Here is a 21,175-nt window from a genome sequence, read left to right as displayed (position 1 = left end):
ACATTCATTTTTTGCAACTGTTTGAATTCTGAGTTTGCGCAATGCAACTTACGATTTTTCAAAATAAAATCCTAATCAATAAACTTTTACATTGACGGGACAAATTTTATATTTTTTGCTCTCAGCTTTAAATGATTTCAGTAAACAAGAACATCAACTTCACTTAGACAAGGAACTGATAATTTCTTTGAATTATTTCATTTAAAAATCTATAAAATTCATCCCGTGCGGAAGTATTATGATAGCCGCCCTCCACGCTTTTCCGGTCCGCGGTCGAAAATAACGGAAACACCTCCTGAAGTGCCTGGTGTCACCTCGCCTGTCGTCCGGGGCCGCCTGTCTGCCACTGCTCTGCTCCGAGACTGTGGGATGCTGCTGCAGAGATGGAGTTGAATCACAAGAACAACAAAGTGTGGGTCAGAGTTTGAGACAAAGGGAGGGGGAGTTGTCGTTAGTTCTCCCACTGAACCGATCGCTGGATGGATTGCTTGTTGAAAATAAGATAGGAGGTATTTTTTAAAAATCGGGTTGAAAATGAAGCTGCTGAAGCCGAGCTGGGTGAGCCACAACGGTAAGCTTGTGCAGGAATCTGTTGGACCAAGTTGGGCTTTTGTTGTCGGAGGGGGTCTGAATTGATGTGGAATGATGGTGGTGGTCGATACTTCTGTGACTTGTTTGTCACTTAATAATCCCTCATGTAGTTGCCAGATTTTATTCAACAATTGAACGCACAGAGGTGGTGTTCCTGTTATGATCAGTATCACCCTTTGCTGTCCCATATGTATTAATGTTTGCTAACCATAGTTAGCTTGCTTGCTAGTTAGCCCCCCCGGCTAGCTCAGATACCCTGACGCTCAGCTAACTTACCTTGCCAAATAAGCCATGACGAAGTTACTGTCTCAGAGTAACTTGTTTAATGTTTTTGATTTCCAGTGCGACATTTGAGCAGACATAGTATTTTATTGGCAGTGAACAAGCTCGGCATAGATCTAAAAAAAGTGTCTGCCAGTGAAATGCCCAAGCTGTCAGTTTGGAAAGTTAACCGTTAGGGAAATGGCCTGAATTTAGGGTGCAGCTAACGATTAGTGACGTTTGTTTTTACGGTTATTGTATAACACACCATGGCTGAAAAGTGAACTAGCAAGTGAGATGTTCAGGCATTTTTATATTAACTAACGGTCCATCACTTCGGAAATATACAGTGATAAGAAACCGAGACAGCAATCAAGTCCAGCAAATGTTTGTATTTCTTGTTGACAAATGGCGTTCTGTGCTAATGCTCTTTGACACTCAAAACAATCATCTTTCTTCCTTTTATTTGCCCTTATTTCAACGTTTAGGGAGTCCTTAGGTGCACAGAAATGGTAAAATTTAGGATCAATAAACATTGAAATAAAAGCTGAATTAAAGTAATACAGTAGGACTCCAACTGTATTCTTATTTTTATTAAATTCATCAGTTAATCTGCAGATACTTTTTTATAAGGAGAATCAAAGTGCAATGTATGAATTTCCACACTGTGGGACAAATAAAGGATTATCTTTAAAATAAACACATTTGATTATTAGACATGCTCTTCACAATTTTTTAGAACCCAAGTTGATGTTTTTACTGGTAACAGTCCAAAATTCAAAGATATTTAGTTTGTAGTGATATAAAAGAGAAAAGCATCAAATCCTCACATTTGAGAAGTTGGAACCAATCCGTTTATTCATGTTTTTATTCGCTAGTTAGTCAGAGCTAATCCCAACAATCAAAGATCATAGATACATATAAGCAAACACTGAGGGCTCTCACACTTTCCAAATCCAGTTATCCCACAGCTCCAGTTGCACATTAACTGAATTTTTAGAATTTCTTGTGTCTGAATCTGCTAAATCTGCTTGTCTGTCCATTTATTTGTTGAACTTTGTATCTAGTATGCCTGTTGATTATAGATTGTACAGAACTATACTATAACAGTTCTGTATTCATATGTTTGTATTTTTACTCCTTGTGTTATCTTTCCATATGTTAATTTTTTCCTCCCCTCACACCTCTAATGTTGCAACGCTACTAGACTTACGTAATATACTCTAGATTAAATGTAAGTCAAAATTTATTATTAGATGTTGACTTATGTCTTTTACAGGCAAACCCATATTTTCAGTTGACATCCACCCTGATGGGACAAAGTTTGCAACTGGTGGGCAAGGTAAGACCAGTTCCACTGAACTTGCTTCACTGTACTGGGATGCTGTGTTGAAATAGACAGGAGTGCTTCATATCGTACTTGATTGGCTGAAAATTTAAGGTGTTGGTGTCAGTTCATAAGCACTCACTTATGAATCTGTATCACATCACGTTACGTATTCTCGTGCAGCTGCAGACTAGATTTATTTTGCTGCCTAAAAATAGTTTCCTTATTCCTCAGATGAGGTTTTCAAATTAAAACACAAAGATGTCTTTATTCTTCCATCATGAAACAGAAAGTCAGATGAGTATGGGTTGTGCTTTTTTTTTTTTTTTTTTTAAACAAAAATGTTGGGTTTGTTTTCAGGAGAGGATTCTGGCAAGGTGATGATCTGGAACATGGCGCCAGTCCTCAGAGAGGAGGATGAGAAGAATGAGAATATTCCCAAAATGCTTTGCCAAATGGACAATCACCTAGGTAACCAGCCTTATATGTATTAGTTTTCATGTTTATTCAGATGAGCCTACTGAATGTAAAAATGTCTGTTTCATATCTGTTTCATTCAGTTGATGTATTTGTTGGCGGACAAGCGCAGTGTCTCTGCACTTCATGTGGCAGTATGCACCCTTACAGTTTGTTAATAGGAGTAGAACTAGAAAGTGGACATTTCTACACATTAAGAGGAAGACAGCAAAATTGGAATTTGCAATATGTGTTCCACGGTTACAGATGAGCAAAAAAGTATGAATTGCATTACGGTAAATCTTTTTGGGACAGCATAATATTAAATCATCCCTTGCTCACTACATCTTAGTCTTTCTTGTGCTCAGGTGTGCATAAACTATGGATCAGGAACTTCTTTTTAAAATACAAATTATTATTTTCTAATCAGTATTGGCCTTGTGAAGCAGATAATTATTGGTTATCCGGTGATGTGAGGCATAGTTAGCTGCACTGCGCTGTGTGTAACCCCAACCAGGAGAACTGGACTCAGTTCGATTTTTGACCTTCTGCTACTTTTCTGTTTTCCCACCAGCAAACACCAAATGTGCTTGATTTTACACACTGCTGCTATTTACTTTTATCTTACGTACCCTGTATGAGTGTTTGTGGACAAACAGATTAAAATGATGTCATCTGGCCTGATGAGGAAACATACTAGTTACTGCTATATGAAATTACCAAATAAATGCACCAGCAGTCAGTTTAATAACAAAAATGCTTTGCACTGCAGATACCTTTTAAAACCCACCTGAACAGATAGCCTCATCAGCACAAACGCATGTTATATTTATAACCCAAGTCAGCAGGAGTGTTTGTTTGTCTCTGCAGCGTGTGTGAACTGTGTGCGCTGGTCCAACAACGGGCTCTACCTGGCATCAGGAGGAGACGACAAGCTGGTCATGGTGTGGAAGAGAGCTGCGTATGTACACACGTGCACAAAAATGTGCAAATGCACATGACGTATTTTTTTAAAGTAATATTGCTTTTGTTTATAGAACAATTCGTTACCTGATTTTAACCACAAAAAGTGTTCTGAATTTCAGTGAAATGTCAGAAGATTGTACTTTCAGAGCTGAGGCCTACTCATCAATGCAGGATTTCTGGTTAGAGTGATGACTTAAGGTTAAGGTTAACCCTGGGTTTTCAGGGTTGTGTTTTGCTTGTATGTATGTAGTTTTACATAAAAAAAAATACTGTCAAATAAATAAATGAATAAAGACCCACACAATACATGAAAGCAACACAAGGGACATCATGAAAAAAAGAGCAACATGCAGGCCATACCATAACACATTCCACTTTGAGTCGAGGGTCAGGTAAAACTGCAATAAATTTCCTTCAGTGCCACTTGTGAACAACCTTTAAAGGTGCTCAAAGAAGACAGTGCTGCTAAGGTATTTTGCAGCGCAATCCATTTTCAGGGTGCATGAAAGAGGAAAGCAGTTTTACCATGTCTCTGTGTACCCTGTGGATGTTTAAAGAATTTGGTTAAGTAGTTTTAGTGCCATGAATGGCGGTATAATAAGACCAAAGGCTGGAGAAATCAGTGGGTTTTTTACCTAATAATGTATTGGCTATGAAATGTGACATGCATTTTTCAGTGCAGTGTGATGTGCAGAATCAAGTTTGCCGTATGATGCAAACACCTCCTCTTTTATGCGAATGTGCTCATGGCTACATGTTCCTGATTCATAACCATTGTCTTGTGACCACTTAGACACATTATGCTTGTTAGGCTCAGTGAAGCCAGATAACTCATACCTGATATCTTGTTTATGAAGAAATTGCTTTGTAGTACAGGCCTGTGGTGGTTGATGCTGTTTGATTGTTTGTGTTTTTTCCATAGATTCATTGGTCCGAGCACAGTGTTTGGGTCGAGCAGTAAGCTGGCCAACGTGGAGCAGTGGAGGTGTGTTACCATCCTAAGGAACCACACTGGGGGTAAGACACAAAAACACGCACAAATGTAACACTTAAATATGTGTGCACACTAGGGCTAAACAGTAAGCAAAATATTACCAAAATCACAATATAGCCAAATGCATTTTTTTGAGATAAGCAAAACCAGGACCCCCACATAGAAGAAGCGCTCCATTGCATAACTAGAGGTCAAAAACAGGTAACATTTGACGAGTAACATGTAGTAACAGTTCAATCTGTGTGTGTGTGTTTTGTTAACAGATGTGATGGACGTGGCATGGTCTCCCCATGATGTGTGGCTGGCCTCCTGCAGCGTGGACAACACCATCGTCATCTGGAACGCTCGCAAATTTCCAGGTAGGAGACATGGAAGCCAGAGCTCAGCCTGCGTGTAGCATCACACCTGAACGAAAATGGGTGATCATTAAATGGATGACATTGTCTTGAATTAAAAGTGGTTAAAATGTTTGATTTGCAATTGTAAAAGGGCAATTTCAACATGTTGCTCTGTTCCACTTGTGCAGCAGAGGTCAAAATAATATGGTGTCATGATAATAACTTTGTCAAATCCCATGCGCTGAATACCCTCTTTGCACACAGTATTGCAGTTTACACTGTAACTGCAAAAGGGCTGTATCTGACAGTTATTTTCATTATCTAATAATCTTTTGAATAGAATGATAATTGATCTTTCATTTGGTCTTGAAATGCATGATTGATATTTTTACATCTGTTAACCTACACAGACAAAAAAGCAGCAGGAATGTTTGGTACAGTAATTTAAAATGTATTAGTTTATGTAGTTTATTAATATAAAATGTATTAGTTCTAATATTGTTTCATACCTGAATTTTTATTTTTTATTTCTTAAAAGTGGGCCCATAACACTGACTTTTTTATTATCAAACACTTTCCAGTATAACCTGTTAATAGAACAGGAAGATATGTCTCTGTCTTGTCAGCCTGTCATCCATATATCTGTCTTCTTTGTGTCACTCCAGAGATGGTGATGTGTCTACGAGGACACACTGGGTTAGTCAAAGGGCTAACGTGGGATCCAGTGGGGAAGTACATCGCCTCCCAGGCCGACGATCACAGCCTCAAAGTTTGGAGGACAGTGGATTGGCAAATGGAGGCCAACATCACCAAACCCTTCAGCGAGGTGCAAAAATACGCTGTCAGCTGTGTTTGAGGATGCTGTGAGAGTCGGTAGTTGACATTGTTATGGCATTATGGACACATGGAAACATTTGCATTTGTTGCAAGTTTTTCTTTTGATTTGTCATGCCAGGTCTCTTACGTGCACAGTTTCATAATTGAGGGTCTGAATAATTATTTCTCTTCTGTCTCTCTCTTGCTTTGTGTTTCAGTGTGGTGGGACGACCCATGTCCTGCGTCTGTCCTGGTCTCCGGATGGTCAGTACCTGGTGTCGGCTCACGCCATGAACAACTCGGGTCCTACTGCTCAGATCGTGGAGAGAGACGGCTGGAAGACCAATATGGACTTTGTTGGCCACCGTAAAGCTGTCACTGTGGTGGTAAGGAGTCTGTAGACATATGTTCAAAACACAGACTTCCCCAAAATCTATCTGCATACCAATGGACCTGGTTTCTGTCTTTGTAGAAATTCAATCCAAAGATTTTTAAGAAGAAGCAGAAGAACGGCAGCTCTCCAAAACCCAGCTGTCCATACTGCTGCTGCGCTGTCGGCAGCAAAGATCGATCGCTCTCCGTCTGGGTCAGTTCATACCTCAGTTTGTTTTACAGTTGATAGAAAATAGTGAAACATTGAAGTCAGTACTTGTGATGTAGCATGTCACTTCTCACTTATGTTGTTCTGTGCCTCTGTATCTGTTTAATATAATAAAATAGCATAATACTGCAAGTACACCCTTTGAAAAATTGATGAAATTGTTATAAAAACATCCAGACAGTGGAATTGGAATGTTAAAAATATCAAAATACCCTCAATAAATAAAACACAGAATAAAATTACACAACCAAAAAAAAAAAAAAAAAAAGATAAATTAAATGGACTCTCTCTGGATGCAGTTGTTTTTCTCATTGTGATTATTTAATTAGTAGCAAGGTAGTAGGAACAAACACGCAAACACGTGGCAAACTACCATACCTTTAGTAGTTCCAATAAAGCCCAATCATCAATTTTAGTAACTTTCTAAAGTGTCAGGTTGTAATTAAGCAACCTCTTAGCAGACTGTTCCTAACCCTGTTTTTGTAACTGTGAAGTAAGGGTGAGTATCTGAAGACATCCTGACAGTATAACTATTAAACTGTACTAATGTTGCCTCTCTGTTCCTCATCCTCCTCTTCAGCTCACCTCCCTGAAGCGCCCCCTGGTGGTCATCCATGATCTGTTTGACAAATCAATTATGGACATTTCCTGGTGAGTTTTAGACAGGTGTTGCATGGTTTGTCATTCATGTGCATTAATATGGCTTTTCCTGAGTTTTTCGGGCTGGTCTGAAAAACTTGATGACATCACACACATAAAATTGCTCCTTGTGGTTCTAGGAACGTTTTACAAATAGTTTTAGGTTTAGTTAAAAATAGAAAGGGTGATACCTTACTTTGTTATTCTATCAGCAAGTCTAATAAATGTATGTTTTCATAACTGCAGTCTGTGGGGGAAAAAAAATTTTTAGCTTCAGGGGGCACTAACGCTGTTAGTGTTGTAGCTGGCCACTGGGATGAGGCTGATTCTGCATAGTGTATTCTGTTCTGTTCCTTACTCTGGTTTGAGACTAAATCACAGGATTATTAGACATCACTGGTACACCCTTCCACATTTCTTAAGCTTACCGTGTGTGTCAGGACTCTGACAGGCCTAGGGATGTTGGTGTGTTCGATGGACGGTACTGTGGCCTACCTGGACTTCTCACTGGATGAACTGGGAGACCCACTGAACGAGGAGGAGAAGGTTAGACACACATCATGGAACCACATCTGACATCTTATTACGTTCTCACCCTCTGATTGTATGTGTGCGGCACTATAGAATATTAGTAATTTTACTCCGTAAACCACAATAAATTATTTCTCGACTAAAGGTAGATTCTGTTTGCTGTCTTGTCTCAACATCATTAACCTCAGGTCTTTTCTTTCTATTGCTGGTTCCCAACCAGTGTGTTCTGAGTTTGAGCTTGGCTGCATAGGCCTTTTTTTGCACACCCAATTAAATGAAGAGAACAAATGGTGTGAATTTTAAGTCACTGTCTTCCTCCAAGTGACCCTCTGTGCATTTAATCATTGATTAGAACCAACTCTTGACTACCAGACACAAATTTTTATTTATAAATGAAGACAAATATTAACCTGTAATATCCAGGCATTTCTCATGCGAATGTGACTTGTCTTTAATTCAGCTGGTTTTTCCTAATGTTTTTGCCTGATATGAACAGCAGACAAAACAGACACAGGATGAGCATGTGAAGACGACTTTAATACAAGTTTGTTCTGGAAACAAAGCGGTTAATATCCATGCCACCCGACTCATGTGATATGTTTACATGGTTAGCTTGTCACCCAAAAAAATCCTTTTTGCTTTTTCTTTTTTTTTTTCTTTTTTTATTTATTTTTTATTTTGTTCTTGTTAGAATGCTGCTATTCTTTCATCATTCCATCAAGAACACAACATGAACCCAAATCAAACTTCTCCTTCCTCCTCTGACCCACAGAACAGCATCCACCAGAACATCTACGGTAAGAGTCTGGCTATAACCAGCACAGAGGCTCAGCTTTCCACCACCATCATCGAGAACCCTGAGATGCTCAAATACCAGCAGGAGCGACAGAACTCGGCCCAGGCTAACTCAGGACCAGGTAGCGCTGGCCCCGAATCCTCAGCCCCCAAACTCAACAGTGTGATGAACGGAGAGTCTCTGGAGGACATCAGGAAGGTGGGAAATTAAAATGTAACATCCAACAAGCAGCACAAAGTTGGTTCAGGACAAACATAATGAATCATACTGTCATCATTTGTGTGAGAATTCGTTTTTATTAATGACATATTTGCTCTTAAATATACTTACTATGTATGCTTATATAAAAGATGCAGACTAAATGCTAATTAGAGGATTTCATGCAAGGAAAATAATAAGTTGGAGAGCTGAGTTTTAGACTGTATGGATTAATGCGTGATAATGCAGCATTTTAAGATTTTGTTTGCAAGTAAAAAACAATATCTCGAAAATGTTAAGCTGATGGGCGGCACGGTGGCGCAGTGGTTAGCACTGTCGCCTCATAGCAAGAGGGTTCCAGGTTCGAATCCCGGTCTGGGCCCTTCTATGTGGAGTTTGCATGTTCTCCCTGTGTCTGCGTGGGTTTTCTCCGGGTACTCCGGCTTCCTCCCACAATACCAAAAACATGCACATTAGGTTAATTGGCTACTCTAAATTGCCCCTAGGTGTGAGTGTGAGAGTGTGTGGTTGTCTGTCTTTGTGTGTTGGCCCTGCGATTGACTGGCGACCAGTCCAGGGTGTACCCCGCCTCTCGCCCGTAGTCAGCTGGGATAGGCTCCAGCTCCCCCGCGACCCTGACGGATAAGCGGTATAGAAAATGGATGGATGGATGTTAAGCTGATTATACTGCATCTACATGCACCGTATAGACAAAAGTATTGGGGCACATGGCCATTACACCAACAGGGATTTTATTGACACCCCATTCTAAGTAGATAGACAGCTTTGCAGCCATAACAGCTTCCACTCTTTTGGGAAGGCTTTCCACAAGGTTTTGTTTCTGTGAGAATTTGTTCCCATTCATGCAGTATAGCAACAGTGTGGTCAAACACTAATGTTGGACAAAAAGGCCTGGCTTGCAATCTCCGTCTCAATTCATCCCAAAGGTGGTTGATAGGATTGATGGGGTCCTTCCACACCAAACTCATCCAACCATGTCTTTATGGACTTTGCTTTGTGCACTGGGACACAGTCATGCTGGAATAGAAAAGGACCTTCCCAAACTGTTGCCACAAAGTTTGAAGCACAGCATCGTCCAAAATGTCTTGGTATGCTGAAGCATTAAGATTTCCCTTCACTGGAAGTAAGAGGCCCAACCCAACCCCTGAGAAACAGCCCTAGATACTCCAGATACTTTTGTCTATAGTGTATTTATATGCATATTTATACTACAATAGCTGTGGAGAATAAATATACTCAGGTTTAGAAATCCAAGGTAATCACAGGAGAGCAAATGATGTAGACCAATTTGGAACAACTCTCGTTCAGATATCAGTAATTTATCAGGTACATATTTATTTATGTTTATGATATTTTATGCTATTTTAGAACTCCATTTTCGAAAGCTGTATGAACAAATATACCTTTGGATCCTAAATTTCTTGAATGTTTTATTTTGTCGTCTTGCAGAACCTTCTGAAAAAACAGGTGGAGACGAGAACTGCAGACGGCAGAAGACGAATCACACCGCTGTGTATTGCTCAGCTGGACACGGGGTAAGAAAACATAAAAAGAGACATTGATTTTCATCGGTGGACAGAACTTTCATTCATCAGATAATGCAAGATCCTGACAAACTTTACTTAAATTCCAAAGACAGTATCTGGAATATGGGTCATTTCTTCTAAATACAAAGCACGTTTGATAGTATGAAACTCAAACAAAAACAAAAAAGCTGAATCCATGAGTTACAACATATATTGACAGTTCAAGATTTGAAACCTGCACTTGAATTACCTAAATTAATATTCAAAAGGTCAGTGCCATACCCATCCTTCTTACATGCAGGGCCAACATGCTGTCTTTTGTCAGGCCCCTCACAGTGGAACAGCTTGTGTTTATCCACATGATACCACTTTTGTACACCCCAGAAACACCCGCTTTGCTTAATCACTGATTCATCCCTGTTCCCTCCAGAATTCAGAGCACTTTCTTTAGCTTAAGTGACATTCACTTTGCAGAGAGCAAAACATTCAGTGCACGTTATTGAAGAAAACCATTCATACATCTTTCACTCACCTAGCCATCAAGAAGCTGTCTTTTCATACAGTGTGTATGTTAAGTGTCAGTCAGCATTCTTTATGAGGTTGTTTAAGATCTATTTAAAAGATGAAAAGGTAAAGAACTGCCTGCCCTACTACAAACAGAAAAAAGTCAAACCTCACCTTAACAGGTTCAATTTTCACTCAAGGATAATCACACCAGGTCAAAAGTGTGCTAGACTTTGACAGATGCAGAGAGAACACCAGAACTGGCAACAGCTTGATACCACACCAATTAATGAGAAGCAGAAGTGGAGAACAGCAGCATACTTTTCCTGAACTTTGCAGTTTATTCTCTCCCTCTGCCTCGAATAACCTATTTTCTCCAGATGATGATGATGATGATGGTGATGATGATGATGATGCTCTGTGTGATCAGAAATGATAGAGACTGAAGAACCTCCACTTAAGTCAAAGTGAGCCCCAGCTCCTGTCCTAGCAGTAGTGACTGTAGTATTAATAGTTGCATGAGCAATGATAGTCATGGAATCAGTAGTAGATCACTGTCCTCTTTCTCTGTAGGGATTTCTCGCCAGCTCTGTTCAACAGCGCTCCCATCCTGCCCTCGGGCTCGTCCATGTCCAACCAGCTCACCTCCCAGCTTAGCTCTGACTCCAGCCCGGGACAGGCCTCCTCTCTGGGGCTTAGACCCAGCCACGACGCCATGCTCACTTCGCCTCCTCCCAGCAGCGGCACCAAGGGCCTGGAGGACAACAAGGATGGGTACAAGTAACAAGATGTTATTTTACCCTCTCAGTTTTTCTTAGTTTAGTGTTAGCTTAGGCTAACAAGTTCACTGTCCTTCTATAGAAAGAGAAACAAAATTTTGCCTTGCATTATTCACATGAGTTTGATCGCACTTGTTACAAACCAGATATGTCTCTCATAACCCCATCTTGTTTTTACCCTTCATTTCATAATCTCAACCTTGACATCACCATTCATTTCTTCTCTTCTCCCTCTTATTTTATGGTTTCTTAATGTTCCAGTGTTAAGCCATGTCAGCTGCTCACATCTGCCTCCAAAATTGAGCCAATGAAAGCTTTGGACTCCAGATTTACAGAAAGGTCTAAGGCCACGCCTGGCGTCACAGCTGTGATCTCCTCCACCGCTGGACTCACGCCACTAGACAGGTGTGTAATGAAAAAGTGTGAGGTGGAAAAAGAGAACAAACTGCCCCCAAAGCAAATGTTTACCACTCTGTTGGTTTAGCAGGCCAAAAGACAGCGTATCGGCCTTGAAAGACCTAAAATCCAAAGAAGACACTAGCAGCGACAGTGAGGACAAGATGGCTGCTATCAACAAAAACCTGTCGTTCAACAAGAGGAAACCGGAGCTGCTGATGGATGGAGGAGAGGTGGTGAAGAGGAAAAAGGGAAGGCCCAGGAAAGACAAGATGGCTGCTCCCATTGCCCAGCCTTTCATTCAGGTATAAAGATGGAAGGAAAAGATAAATGGGAAAATGGAGGTCTCAGTGATCTTTTACATCCAAGCGATCTATTCATTCCTTTGTAAAAACATCAGTTAACTTAAGGAAGGACAAATCTGACAGTTTTTTAAATGGCTTTAAATTAAATAGCTAGTAGTTCTAAAAGGGTCTAGTAAGTGCTTCTTTTGTGCAGATGTCCTTGGAGTAGGTGTACAGAGCATCAGAGAGATAAGAATGTTTTGTCCCTCCTCTTGCTGTCAGATTACTCCTCCAGCAGAGCGGGAGCCGAGCAGGGTGGCTGCACCTCCAGCTGCTGTTGTTGCTCTCAAACTACCAACACCGAGTATAAAGAAGGCCTTCAGTCTGCAGGTAACACATGCTCTTTGATTTGCTTGTTATTTGTGTGTGTGTCTTTCTTTGTCTGTCTGTTTCGTTTCATCTTGTCTTCTTCCGGTTGTTTGGGTCTGGGTCGCGGGGGCAGCAGTCTCAGCAGGGACTGTCCGCTGCCCGTCTACTTCCACCAGCTCACTGCTCAATAGGACTACATCATCTGCAAATAGCACAGACTGAATCCTGAGATCACTGAACCTGACACCCTCTGCCACTTGGCTGTGCCTAGAAATTCTGTCCATAAAGATTTTGAACAGAACCGGTGACAAAGGGCAGCCCTGGTGGAGTCCAACCCTAACTGGGAAAGACTGGATGGCCACTTCCCCATAGCACTAAAATGTCCCCTGACTTAAGCAGTCTAAGAACTTTCCTAAAACTGTGGTGGTGTTTGTTTCCTGCACCTGGAGCTGTTGTGGATGGTTTGCAGTGATAGTACTTTGTTCATCAAAGTTGCTTGTTCTTTCTCTCTTTCCAAGCACAATTCCTGATGTCCTTATCTAAATTTTGTTCTGGTGGAAGTTTATCAAACCTGTGCTGTATCCCAGTCATATTTTTGTATTACTGCCTATTCTGATCTGTTCTTACTAAGTCTGAACATATTATTTCATTTTTTGACCTCATTATATAGTCAGTTAGCATGAGCTATAAAATGTGTGTGTGTGTCTGTCTTTAGGTGAGCATGGAGCCATCCGTGTTCCTGGAGGTGGAGAACGAAGTGTCAGTGGTCGCAGGTTCGAGGCTCAGCCAGTTGCGATGCTCTCGAGATGGACGTGACTGGAACACACTGCTGCCCAGCTCAGTGGTCACAGCAGCAGGGAGCAGGTAGGAGGCCACCCTGACATGTGTAGGATAAAGCTTGTCTTTTTGCGTTACTTATTTTGCTTGCACTATTGTTTTTGATATGTTCCATATGCATTTTAATAAATAAATGAATCCAAATCAATGTCAAATCTGTTTTTCCTGCTCCTCCCCTGCCTCAGTGACATCCTCGCCGTCGCCTGTCAGGACATGATGTTGTCAGTGTTCTCTTCCTGTGGGCGGCGGCTCCTTCCGGCCATCCAGCTAGCCACGCCTGTATCGGCCCTGCACTGCTCTGCCCACTTTGTCATGGTTCTGACTGCTGGAGCAACGCTGTCTGTGTGGTCAGTGCTCACACATAATGTTAGAAATGTCACGTTGATTTTTGTTAATTGATTCTGTTGGTTTTGAACTTGTCTGTTATTTTCCCACCCATGTGGTGCAAATACAGGTACATTCCTAAATTATAATAATATTCATATACTGAGAGAAATGTTGGTTTATTTTGATGTTGTAATTAGGCTGTTACAGATGGGTTTTGTTTGTACCAGTTGATAGAAAGAGGTCTTCAAGAGCTTTCATGCACAACTGTGCAACAGTGTTTTAAGTTATTATTTGTCTGTGTGCAGGGACGTTCAAAAACAGAAGGCTCTGGTGAAGAACGAGACTTTGCTGACAATTTTATCTGGTGAGACACTCCAACATCTTACAGCACATAAATCCCCCTAAAAGTTTTCATTCAAGTATGGGTTGAATGGACAATATTTTTAAAATTTTAATTAAAGCTGTAAGTAGGCGTATTTTTCTACAAAACTTTCAGAGAAGACCAATCTAGTTGTTTGTCCCCTGCTTCCAGTTTGTGTGCTATGCTGGATTAACCACACCCTGATGAATGAGATTAATATCTGTGTAACCCATGGAGAAAAAAATAAGTATATTTCCTAAAATACTGAATTCTTCAGTTATCAAGTACAGTTAACACATGATAATCCATAATAGAGTTTGGTTGATGATGATGGTTTTAAACCACATTATAGCGACTTATATCAGGCAGCCTGGAGAACCCAGTTGCTCTGTTCTCCCTATTAAGATTTTATTTGTGTCTGTAGGTGCTGACATCACAGTGTCTCAGTCTCTGCTGACTCAGCAGGGGGTTCCAGTCATTAGACTGTCCAATGGGAAGTCTTACTGCTTCAGCTCATCACTGGAGATGTGGTAAGAAACTAAAGAGTGCAGACACAGTTCATCATTTTTCAATATGTGAAAAATGTTGAAATTGCTTTTAAGTTTGCTCTTATATTATTGAGTATTGTGTTGATTAACCCTACGATGAATATGTGATTAAACAGCATTGAGGGCACTGACTCAATTATTTCCTGTATAAATTTCAAGAATTTCACTCTGCCTCTCTCAGGACTCTAATAGCAGATACAGGAGACTCTCTGGTCCAGTGCGCTGACTTCAGAAGCTGCTTACCTACCCACGATGCACCTGTGGCCTCAGGGCCGCTGGCAGTCATGCAGGGACGCAACCTCAAGTAAGACAGAAATATTTAACTTCTCTCCTTACTCACCAACATCTTTTACTTCAGTTAAAATATGTAAAAGAATTAAAGTAAAAAATCTGTCTGGTCCCTGCAGTGCTGGTCGTCTGGCGTCCCGCCTCTCCTCCACCCCTCACCACCTGCAACAGAGCATGACGCTGGCCTTCCTGGAGAATCAGCTGGCATCTGCTCTCACTCTGCAGTCGGCGCAGGAGTATCGCTATTGGCTGCTCATCTATGCTCGTTTCCTTGTCAATGAAGGTACCCAACTGTCACTGTTTAACAGTATCTCACTCTCTACAGGCTGATGAGGCTGAGACTGAAAGTGTGTGCGTGTGTGTTGTTCCTCCTCCTCCAGGCTCCGAGTATCGTCTCAGAGAACTCTGTAAGGAGCTGCTGGGCCCTGTCCATAAATCAGCGGCTACAGCCTGGGAGCCCACCACTCTGGTACAAAAATCTTTTCTGATTGATTTCAAAAAGTTTGCCTTCCACACATAAAAAAATATCAGTCCTCTTTTTCCTCCTATCAAAAGCTGTTTTGTTTATGACAACTCTGCCCGTGCTCCCTTATTTTTTAAAGTGATCTATAATTTATATAGATTTTTAAAAATGTATATATACACGTGTGTGTATACCAGAATCAGAATCAGAATCAGAAAGACTTTATTGCCATTGTAAGTGAAGAGGTTTCACATTACTTGGAATTTGTCTTGGTGATTGGTGCATACATAGAACGTAACAAGTAACATATAATAGAAGAATAAAATAAAATAAAATAAGGTAACACAAAATAAAATAAGTAAAATAAATATGTTTCTGGAGGTAGTCTAAAAGTGAGGTAGTGCAGGGTGGAGTATAGTGCAAATGAGTGCAAAACAGTGCAAATGAACAGCAGGTGGTTAATGTCATGAGCAAAAATCAGTTACCGTATTTTTCGGACTATAAGTCGCACTTTTTTTCATGGTTTGGCTGGTCCTGCGACTTATACTCAGGTGCGACTTATATAATAAAATATATACGGTAATTTCACATGTTCACGCTGACAGTCGCGAGGGGGCGCTCTAGGCTGGTGTGCCAGTATCTACTACGCTCCTGTACCACCGAAAAATTTAAATTTAAACATAAACTTATAAAGACAACTGAGAAAGACTGAACACAAATACCCCAAAAAGAAAATCATACCCTGCAGATTACAAGCTGCAAGTAGTGAAATATGCAGCCAAAAACGGTAATGGAGCAGCTGAAAGAAAGTTTGTAGTTAGCGAGAAACTTGTGAGGGACTGGCGAAAAGCGGAGGATACTCTAATTGCAATGAAGAAAACCACAAAAGCTAATCGCGGGCTAAAAGCTAGATGACCACAGCTAGAGGAACAGGGTTTGGTAAACTTATGTTGTTTATGTTATAGTTATCTTAATATCTGTTGATGTGTTACATTAACATACCAGACACCCATTCAGCCCCTTGTTCTCTAATCTATTGTTATTACTATAATTTACCGTTCAAGATGTAATGTCTGTTCTTGATCTCTGATTTTATAAAATAAATTTCCCCCCAAAAATGCGACTTATAGTCCAGTGCGACTTACATATGTTTTTTTCTTCTTCATTATGCATTTTTTGGCTGGTGCGACTTATACTCCGGAGCGACTTATAGTCCGAAAAATATGGTACTAAAGTGCAGATACATATATACACACATGCAGATACATATATACACACATATACACACATACATACATTAACATATATATGTGTGTGTGTGTATATGTGTACACATATTACTTTCAAACTGATTATATTTTACGTTACCTAATCCCTTTTTGACAAAGCTCTTACAGCTAATGAGTTAGCCATAGTCAGCTCTACCCCCTCATTACCTGGTGTATATATCATTGCACTATTTGTTGTCATTGTTTTCTGTATGTTCAGGGTCTACATAAGCGGGAGTTGCTGCGGGAGGTTTTACCCGTCATCGGTGAGAACCTGCGGTTCCAGAGACTGTTCACTGAATACCAGGACCAGCTGGAGTTGCTGCGCAACAAATAATGTACTACTATACACACAGACTGACACAGGCACACGTGGACTCATCGTGAAACCAATTTGGTTTGTCCTGACTCGAGTCAGTTTGGGTAAACACTGATGTTTTCCTCAACTTGGGAAGCTTTGAAAAGCTGTTGTGGCTGAATTGGCTGTAACAACTTGACGCTCACTGGGCACAAGTGGGTGCTGCTTTTCTTTTTTCAAATCACAACTTCAGTTTGAACTGCCGTCTCTTGTTTTTTCTTTTTCTGTTAAATGTATTTTTTTTCAACCTATGCACCTCTCTCTTCTGCTCTCCTAAACATGGACTTTAAAGGATTAATTTAAGAGAGACATTGATGGAAAGGTTGCAGGTTTGATTCCTGCCATGCACAGCACCAGCAGCTGTTTGTCCTGTAGAATCACTCTCAAGTCTGTTTCCCTCCTCCAATTGAAAGAACAGAGGTGAGATGCTTGTCCAAGAAAAATATGAATCAGAATTGATATGAAAGGAGCAATATACTTTTACCAAAGCAATGCCTTTAAGTGCAGAAGTAACCTTGCACCTGTATCTGCAAAGTGAAGGGTGTCCGGACCACCATTCAGCTGGGTGTGTAAAGGCTGATAAGGATATTTTGTAACTGAAATGTGACAATGCTGACACCAAAAGTTGAAGAAGTACTGCAGCCGCTGGAAATGTAATGTTCATATTGAAACATAGGAAGTTCCTCTGGGAAATGAAATCAGAAGAGATCAGAGATAATTAGCAACTGCAGCTGATTCAGATGCAAATCAAAGCACTTAGATCAGTTCACACATTTAAAAAATGTAACAGGAAGCACAGGAGCCAAATTTGTACTGTGACTGAATTTAAACAAAAAGCAAACAAACAGATAATTAAATAAATAAAAAACAGAAATAAGCAAATTTGAACACAGTGTTGGACTGACTAACAATAGAAAATGAAATGGCAGTAACAGATTGTGGCAGAAGCCTTTGGAGATGTGCAGTAGTCTGCTTCCATCACATCTTGATCTGCAACTATTTTGGACTGCAGTACAAGCTTTTCATACTAGACAACAACAACTTTAACAACTGTTTGAAGTCCCATCACCGAGTGTTCTACACAATATATACGTTTTTTTAACCAAAACTTCATCACCATCTCTAAAATCAACAGAATTAAGTATTTTGAAGATTTTGTTTTGTCACCCAGGATTGTGTTCTTAGAAAAATTGCCTCTGTATTGTGTTGGATTAATCACTTCAGTACCAAACTCTGTTTTCAAGCAGCAAGATTATATCGTATCAGCGGTATACTTTACTGTTATTTTTGGCTATCTGCAGAAAACATACAGGAAGGCAGGAAGGTAATTTTTTCTAAATACAGAAAACCGGGACTTTTAATCCTCTGCTCTGCAGGTTTTTCTGAGACCTTTTGAACCTCTTTTACTGTAGACTTGTGCCACAGTCGCATTTAAACATACCGTAAATATCAGTAGCTACTCAAAGAAATCATGCGGATGTCAGCCTTACTGGCCTCCAGTATCTCAGACAGGCCTGTGATGGAATGAAAGACAAAATTCTCTCATAGTTTCACAAACACAATCAGCTCTGCTCACAACATCTGGTGCACCTTTTCTACTAATAAGTCCAAAAAAGTGGTTATGGGTCTTGCAGTTAAACATGTGACTGTAGGATGTTCTTGAAATCATTCAGGGTTTCATCAGACCAGTCTGTGATCAGAGAGGGCCAGTGGAAAACTATTTTATATATATTTATATATATATATATATGTATGATTTGGTCACTTTCACTTTTTGTCTCTTTTGTAAATAACCAGATTCTCTTTGCTGTATCTTTATTTACGTTTGTCTCTGTTGCTGAGCAAAAACCACTGCAAAGACATCAGTTATTCAGGTGAGAACTATTAACTTGACATTTTAAAGGTCCCGTGTGTAAGATTTAGTGGCATCTTGTGGTGAAATTGCAGATTACAACCAACTGAGTAACCCTCATCTCCCCCTCCCCATTTAACTGTAGTAGAACCTGCAGTGGCCGCTCTGTAATGCCAGTGTTTGGTTTGTCTGTTCTGGGCTACTGTAGAATCATGGCTGTGTAACAAAGCGACCTCTGTGGATGAGGACCTGTAACAAAAACAGCAGTTCTTTTTTAAAAAAGTGATTATACACTATGAAAACATATTTATGAATATTGCATTTCTGCAAATAGCTCATCCTCAATCCTATACACGGGACCGGTAACAGGTTTCACAGGTTCAAAGGTCAGGAAACCCAACAATATTTCAGTGTACCTTAAGAAAAAGTCCATGTGTTTAGCCTTTTTTGTCTACAGTACTAATGCGCTCTTTTGCCAGTTCATTGTGTGCATAGAGAAATGGAGATTGTGATCTTAGAAAGCTTGTTTACTTCTGTAATTCACTGCACATTGCAGCACTGAGGCGCACACACACACACACACACACACACACACCGATGAGCCCAGAGGAAGAAGGAATCTTCTTTCTTTGCTAATCTGTACAGGATTTCTTCCTTCCTTTTATTCTTTCTTCCTTTCTTTCTTTTTTGGGCTGTTAGTTATTTTTAAATGTTTGTACAAGGCAATTTTTTTGTTTCCATTTTCTATAATAAAAAGAAAAGATGAGCAGAGATGAGCTGAAATTTTGCTTTTGAAGGAAAATAAGTGAAAAATAAACAAGGAACAGTTTTTCCTGTTTGTCCTGTCCTTTCACTACCTGTGTGTGTGTGAGAGAGAGAGAGGGTGAAAGAGACAACAAATGTTGAATGCCTTGCTCAACAGATTTTTTTTTAATCACAGAAGAACCTGTTGCTTAACAAGCAGATGTTATTTGTGGAACATGAAGATGATCTTTGTGACACAAATCACTAGAACTCTACAGAAGCCTTAAACAGAGACTTGAACCTGCTCCATGGCCATGTCTGTGAGACTTGACTCCAGTAAACCTGACTGCTTCTGTCAACACCAAGAACACAACCTGATGTGAGTCAGTATTTTTTTATTTTTTATTTAGTTACTTTATTAATCCCAAACTGGGAAATTACTTCTCTGCATTTAACCCAACACTGATTGAAACACACACACATGCAACATGCAGTGAAGCACACAGGAGCAGTGGACTGCATTAAGCGCCCGGGGAGCATATTGGGGGTTAAGTGCCTTGCTCAAGGGCACATCAGCCAGCTAATGCAGGGTGGGGACATTATAACTCCACCACACTCAAATTTTTCCTGCCTGTCCGGTGGGGGAATCGAACCAGCGACCTTCCGATCATGAGCCGCTTCTCTTCTTCTCTTCTTCTTCTCATCTTATAAACCGACCTCACTGACCACACTCTTTCAGGAGCATCGAGTACTGTCCCTCATGCAGGCAACTGGCACCGTCACAGAGAGAAATGTCTGCTTTTCCTTTTCCAAACAGTTAGTGTGTCAAACATCACTGCAGACCCATCACACCGCCTTCTCCACTTCTCCCCTCTGGTAGGCGCCACTGAGCACCAAAACAACCAGACACAAGTCCGGTTCTTTTCCACAAAGACTGACAAACACACTGAAAGAACAGTGAACACTGGTCACACATAACATTTAAAAACCTTGTAAAACTATAGACAAGTATACATGTATTGCACATAACTACTTCATGTACATAAAGTAATCTATCTCTATTAAGGAATCATCATCATCAACATCTCACCTTATCATGGAAACATGCAAACTGTTGTGGGATGTTTCAATATATGTTCAATGTGTTATGTATGTTAGCATTAATCCCTAAGCTTGTTTCCTTGGCCTGACAGCTATCTTGTCATTTGCATTTGTTTTAAAGGTGTCCTACTGAAATACTGCACAAGTGGCCGTTTTGACCTATTGGTAGCATGGCATGAAAAGTCAGAGGACTACGAAAGTTTGCGACATTCATTCTTTCAGGACCTTGAATGTTTCTACCACTAGAATGATAAACTAGCTGGGCCAATATTCTAAAGCAGATGTTACTCTATTGTTGTGCAGAGACCAGGGGTGTATCCACAAGTGGGGTCTGGGTGGCACTGGCCACCCATGAAATCTGATTGGAAGAGTGATTGGTAATCTGCCCGGTCAAGGGCGAGACCTCAGAACAAACTGTTTGATGAGTATTTTTTTCCTCTGTATGTAGTTTTCTACTTTTGGAGGTATAATTTGCTTTTGAGGACTTCAAGAATTGAAGTGAACTGAAATGAAATACAGGCTAATATAAAAAAAAATACTGTAATGGATTGTATTTAAAGTATACACTGTATAACAGTCAATGACAGTCAGTGTCAATTGAATCAACTGGGCCAATTGATTAAAAATATATTGTG

General features: G+C 40.3%; 1 protein-coding gene across 4 annotated transcripts; it reads left to right on the top strand.

Moving 5' to 3' along the window:
* The first annotated feature begins 263 nt into the window (after window positions 1–263).
* Window positions 264–19,524, top strand: LOC124057494 (protein HIRA). 4 transcript variants are annotated; one of them, XM_046385829.1, is made up of 25 exons: window positions 264–571; window positions 2,132–2,194; window positions 2,540–2,650; window positions 3,506–3,596; window positions 4,524–4,618; window positions 4,859–4,954; window positions 5,599–5,759; window positions 5,968–6,135; window positions 6,222–6,335; window positions 6,931–7,001; window positions 7,430–7,535; window positions 8,293–8,514; window positions 9,985–10,070; window positions 11,139–11,345; window positions 11,606–11,749; window positions 11,829–12,045; window positions 12,307–12,414; window positions 13,109–13,257; window positions 13,416–13,577; window positions 13,863–13,921; window positions 14,343–14,448; window positions 14,648–14,770; window positions 14,874–15,037; window positions 15,135–15,223; window positions 16,706–19,524. In XM_046385829.1, the coding sequence occupies exons 1-25, from the start codon at window positions 535–537 to the stop codon at window positions 16,820–16,822; spliced, it is 3,066 nt and encodes a 1,021-aa protein (XP_046241785.1). In that variant the 5' UTR covers window positions 264–534; the 3' UTR covers window positions 16,823–19,524. The 4 variants fall into 4 exon arrangements, with proteins under 4 accessions (XP_046241785.1, XP_046241789.1, XP_046241788.1 ...); XM_046385833.1 differs by having other exon boundaries at window positions 265–571; window positions 11,139–11,339; window positions 11,832–12,045; XM_046385832.1 differs by having other exon boundaries at window positions 265–571; window positions 11,139–11,339.
* Window positions 19,525–21,175: the final 1,651 nt, after the last annotated feature.

This window comes from Scatophagus argus, chromosome 4 (genome assembly GCF_020382885.2).
Source record: "Scatophagus argus isolate fScaArg1 chromosome 4, fScaArg1.pri, whole genome shotgun sequence".
NCBI classification, from domain to species: domain Eukaryota; kingdom Metazoa; phylum Chordata; class Actinopteri; family Scatophagidae; genus Scatophagus; species Scatophagus argus.
This window is presented reverse-complemented; position numbering and strand designations above follow the sequence as displayed.

What these genes read in the sequence shown, in the direction of transcription:
- LOC124057494 (XM_046385829.1), top strand. Translation starts at nt 535, where the DNA reads ATGAAGCTGCTGAAGCCGAGCTGGGTGAGCCACAACG. An exon ending in AGAAGGCCTTCAGTCTGCAG is followed by an intron (nt 12,415 to 13,108) that starts GTAACACATGCT and finishes GTCTGTCTTTAG; the next exon opens with GTGAGCATGGAGCCATCCGT. An exon ending in TTTGCTGACAATTTTATCTG is followed by an intron (nt 13,922 to 14,342) that starts GTGAGACACTCC and finishes TTGTGTCTGTAG; the next exon opens with GTGCTGACATCACAGTGTCT.